The 4,355-nt window shown below is 38.9% G+C and overlaps 1 protein-coding gene across 1 annotated transcript; it reads left to right on the forward strand.

Moving 5' to 3' along the window:
- Positions 1 to 215: 215 nt before the first annotated feature.
- LOC120214236 lies at positions 216 to 4,062 on the forward strand. Its single transcript, XM_039212186.1, has 10 exons — positions 216 to 248; positions 337 to 450; positions 540 to 603; positions 800 to 1,391; positions 1,640 to 1,773; positions 1,907 to 2,010; positions 2,160 to 2,396; positions 2,578 to 3,090; positions 3,206 to 3,334; positions 3,460 to 4,062. The coding sequence occupies exons 1-10, from the start codon at positions 216 to 218 to the stop codon at positions 4,060 to 4,062; spliced, it is 2,523 nt and encodes an 840-aa protein (XP_039068117.1).
- The last annotated feature ends 293 nt before the right edge of the window (positions 4,063 to 4,355 follow it).

The following is a 4,355-nucleotide window of genomic DNA, read 5'->3' on the forward strand; positions in this document are numbered from 1 at the left end:
AATATATATTATATAGTTTTGAAAATCGGTTTTCAAAAAATATATATTATATAGTTTTGAAAACGATTTTTGAAAATATATATATTATATAGTTTTGAAAATGATTTTTGAAAATATATATATTATATAGTTTCAAAAATAATTTTTGAAAAAAAAATATATTATATAGTTTTAAAAATGATTTTTTGTGGGATTTCATATTATGAATAGAAATGATGGCGCACGTTAATTCTTCTCTCTCGGTGCATGTTAGCTGGGTTAACAGCGGTTGAAGACGAGGCCATCTTTTCTGCGATTCTTGATTTTTTTTTTTACTTTTTTTTCTGTATTTCCGAGTTTCTTTTGGGGGGTTTTATCGTTTATGGCTGGTGGGGAAGGCATGGACTAGAGAAAGCTCTTCGCAGCGGGGGACGATCAGGAGCTAGATTTTTTCCCTCCTTCGGTGGTGAGGTTCATGTGTTGTGAAACCACCTCGATTCGTATTTGAGGAAGGGATCTTGGAGTGAGGTTCTCTTTAGTTGGTCAATTTGTTGGACCAGCTCCAAATTTTGCTGCTCTCAGAAAGCCATCGGCCTGATGTGGGGAAAAGATTCACCGGTGAAGGTGAGTTTAGCTGGTTCGAGCTTATTTGTCTTCTCTTTTGTAAATTCTTCTGCCAGGGACTGGGTTTTAGAAAATGGTCCCTGGCATGTTCATCATAAACCGCTTTTCCTTAGGAAATGGGAGCCCAATTTGAAGGAATTGTAATTTGATTTGCTTTGTATGCCTATTTGGATCCAACTCTATAATGTGCCTTTAGAATTATTTTCGAAGAAGGGGCTTAGCTATATTGCCAGTGTGATTGGGAAGCCCCTCTATATGGATTCGATTACTGCTACTAGGGAAAGGCTTGAATATGCCCGTGTTTGTGTGGAGATATCTGCTAGGTCTCAGATTCTGAATTTTATTGATGTGGTTATGTGTGATGAGTCTATAGTTAGGATCAGAGTTTCTGTTACTTGGTTGCTAAATTCCTATACTAACTGTAGTCGTTTTGGGCATTCTGAGAAATTTTGCCCCCAGACTAGGAGAGTTGAACAGGTTTGGAGGGTTAAAACACCTATGCATGAAGTTAGCCCTGGAAAGAATGATGAGGCTCTGAAATCTTTGGAAACTGTTAACATTGCTGGTGGAACTGTGTCTGTTGGTGCAAGTCTCAGTGTAGCTTCAGATTTAGGGGGACTTAGTTCTGGTAAAGAGCACTATGATGTTGTATGTGATATTATGGGCAACCAGACTGTTGTTGTTGATAGTAACATAGATGCTTCAAAAAGCTTGTTTAAGGCTTCAGTGCCTGGAGAGTCTAGCCTTGGCAAAGTGCAAAATGGTTCTGCATATGCTGCAGTGGCCCAGTTTTTTTCCACTGGCAAAAATTTGCGTACTAAGGTGGTCTGCCTGAAGTCTCGGATGCCTGTCCAATGTTAGATGGGACTGGAGCTAGAAATGATTTGGCTACCCTGGGGGTTAAACAATCTGATATTGTGCAAGCTATTAATCCTCCTAAAAAAAGAGACAGAGGAAGGCCTGCTAAGGATGGAAAAACTGTTGGGGGATGATCTAAGAATAAGTTTGATATCCTTAATTCATCTGATCCTGACAGCTTGTTGAGTGCTTCTCTTGATGGTTCTAGCAAGAAACAAAATGATGTTGTTTTGGGTGTGTCTAAAGTTGTGCAGGAAATGAAGCTGAAGAAGAAAGAACAAGTTGATAAGTTTAAAACAAATGAGGAAAGGGGTAGTGCTTCTTCCTCTTCAAATTTGGCATGCTAGTGTGTTTTTGGAATGTTAGGGGATTTAATAGTCCGTAAAGCAAAGTAGGGTGTTGAAATGGGCTAAAAGGTGTAATATTGATGTTTTATGCCTCCTAGAAACTAGAGTTAAGGTGACCAATGCTGGGGATATCCTATCTAGAAAGTTCGGTGACTGGAGAGTCTGTTGCAACTATGACCATGCTGAAAATGGCTGGATTTGGGTGCTGTGGCATGCTAATATGGATTGTTCAATCATTTCCATTTCTTATCAAAGCATTACTATTAAGAGTAGCTTCAGTGGATTTTTTTTTACTTAACTACGGTATACGACTCTAATGATGGTCTTGCTCGTAGACATTTGTGGAACCAGCTTAGAGATATGGATAGTTTTGTGAGGAATAATGCATGGCTTATTGGGGGTGATTTTAATGTCATTTTAAATATGGAGGAGAGCTCTAATGCTGTTAACTCTGGTACTATCTCTGATATGTCTGATTTTCAAAGATGTGTAGAGGAGTTGGGGATTTTGGATCATCGGTTTATGGGTCCTTTATTCACTTGGTCGAACAAGCAGCAGGACACTTATTTGGCTTATAAGCTGGACCGAGTTCTTATAAACTCGTGCTAGATTGAGGCTTTCCCTTCCTCGGTTATGGAGTTTCAGGCTCCATTCAAACCATTGCCCAACCCTTGTTTGGTTGTATAAAGAGGCCCCATTGCTAAACCAAAACCCTTTAAGTTTTTTAACTTCTGGATTATGCATCCTAGCTTCATGTCCATTGTTGAAGATTCGTGGAAGTCCCCAGCTAGTGGCAATCCAGCTCAGGTTTGTTATTGAAGTTAAAAGGTTGAAAATTTGCCTAAAGGAACTTAACAGGAGTCATTTTCATGACATCTCGGGTCAAGTACAAAAGAAGAGAGATGATCTTTTACGCATTCAACTTTCCAATTTGAATGCTGTTGTTGCTTACAGGTTTATTGAAGATGAATTAAAGGTTGAAAGAGAATTACAAGCTCTTGAACTAGCGGAGATGCTTTTTTACAAGCAGAAGGCCAATGCTGATTGGATTAATGAGGGTGATCAAGGTACCAATTTCTTTCATTCCATGGTGACTAGAAAAAAGATGAGCAATACCATTCGAGCTCTCTATGATCAAGATGGGGTTAAGCTGGATTCGTTTGAATACATGTCTAATGAGGTCATTCACTTCTTTAGAAGACAGTTAGGGTTGTTGATCCTGATGTTAAATGCTGCAGCATCAACGTCATCAAGGACCTCCTCGGCTACTCCTTGCCTAGTGGTGCTATTGAGGCCCTTATCAAAGAAATCTATGATTATGAGATTAAAGAGGCTATATGGGTTAAGGGAATAATAAATCCCCTGGTCCTGATGGATTTAATTCTTGATTCTTCAAGAGTGCCTGGCCTATTGTTGAGAAGGATTTTGTGACAAATATCAGGTACTTCTTTGAAAATTCTTTTATGCTTCCCTCTTTCAATGAAAATACTGTGATTCTGGTCCCAAAAGTTCCTAATCTGAGCATGGTTAGGGATTATAGGCCCATCTAGTGCTGTTATGTTATATATAAAACTACTACTAGGATTTTGGTGAATCGGTTAGCTGTGGTATTTCCTAGCATGATTTCTATTAATCAATCTGCATTTTGAAGGGTATAAGCATTGTAGATAAAACCCTGTTGGCCCAGGAACTTGTTAGGGGTTATCCTAGGAAAAATATTTCACCTAGATGCACTCTTAAAATTAATTTGCAAAAGGCATTCAATTCTTTAGATTGGGAGTTTGTGAGGATTTTTTTGCGTGCATTGGGCCTCCCTGAGAAGTTTGTTGGCTGGATATGGGCTTTTATTACGAGTCTTATATATTTTATTGTTCTTAATGGTAGTTTAGTTGGTTACTGTAAGGGTGCTTGTGGTGTTAGGCATGTTGACCCCCTTTCACCATACTTATTTGTCATGGCCATGAATGTCTTGTCCAGTCTCTTGAATGTGGTTGCTTCAAAAGATGTGTTCAAGTTCCACCCAAAGTGTAAAAAAATAGGGCTCACTCATCTTTGCTTTGAGAATGACATGCTCATTTTCTGCGAAGGCTCCATAGATTCTGTCATTGGAGTGCAAAATGTTTTGGATTTTTTTTACTCTATGTCTGGTCTTAAATTGAATGCTAGCAAGTGTGAAATTTTTTCTGTTGGAGTTTCGACACAACAGTGTGTTGCAATTCAGGAATTTACTGGGTTTAAGCTGGGCAACTACTAGTAAGGTACTTGGGTGTCCCATTGGTGCCCAGGAAGCTTTCAATGAAGGATTGTTGCAGCCTCATCAATAAAATTAAGGCTAAACTAAATTTATGAGCCAACAAGAACCTTAGTTTTACTGGGATAATCCAACTTATCCGAGCGGTCTTATTTAGCATGGCTAACTTTTGGTGCAGATAACTTATCCTACCAAAAGGGGTGATTAGGATTATTGAGCAACTATGTTCCAGATTTTTTTGGAAGGGGTCTGACTTGCCTGCCAAGGCTGGAAGAAAATCTTCTTGCCGAAGTCTG

Source organism: Hibiscus syriacus, unplaced genomic scaffold, assembly GCF_006381635.1.
Source record: "Hibiscus syriacus cultivar Baekdansim isolate YM2019G1 unplaced genomic scaffold, ASM638163v2 tig00110056_pilon, whole genome shotgun sequence".
NCBI lineage: Eukaryota > Viridiplantae > Streptophyta > Magnoliopsida > Malvales > Malvaceae > Hibiscus > Hibiscus syriacus.

Coding starts and splice junctions, on each gene's coding strand:
- LOC120214236 (XM_039212186.1), top strand. CDS start 216: ATGGCGCACGTTAATTCTTCTCTCTCGGTGCAT. Junction 1,392..1,639: donor GCATATGCTGCAGTGGCCCA/GTTTTTTTCCAC, acceptor TGATCCTGACAG/CTTGTTGAGTGCTTCTCTTG. Junction 3,091..3,205: donor CGGCTACTCCTTGCCTAGTG/GTGCTATTGAGG, acceptor TGATTCTTCAAG/AGTGCCTGGCCTATTGTTGA.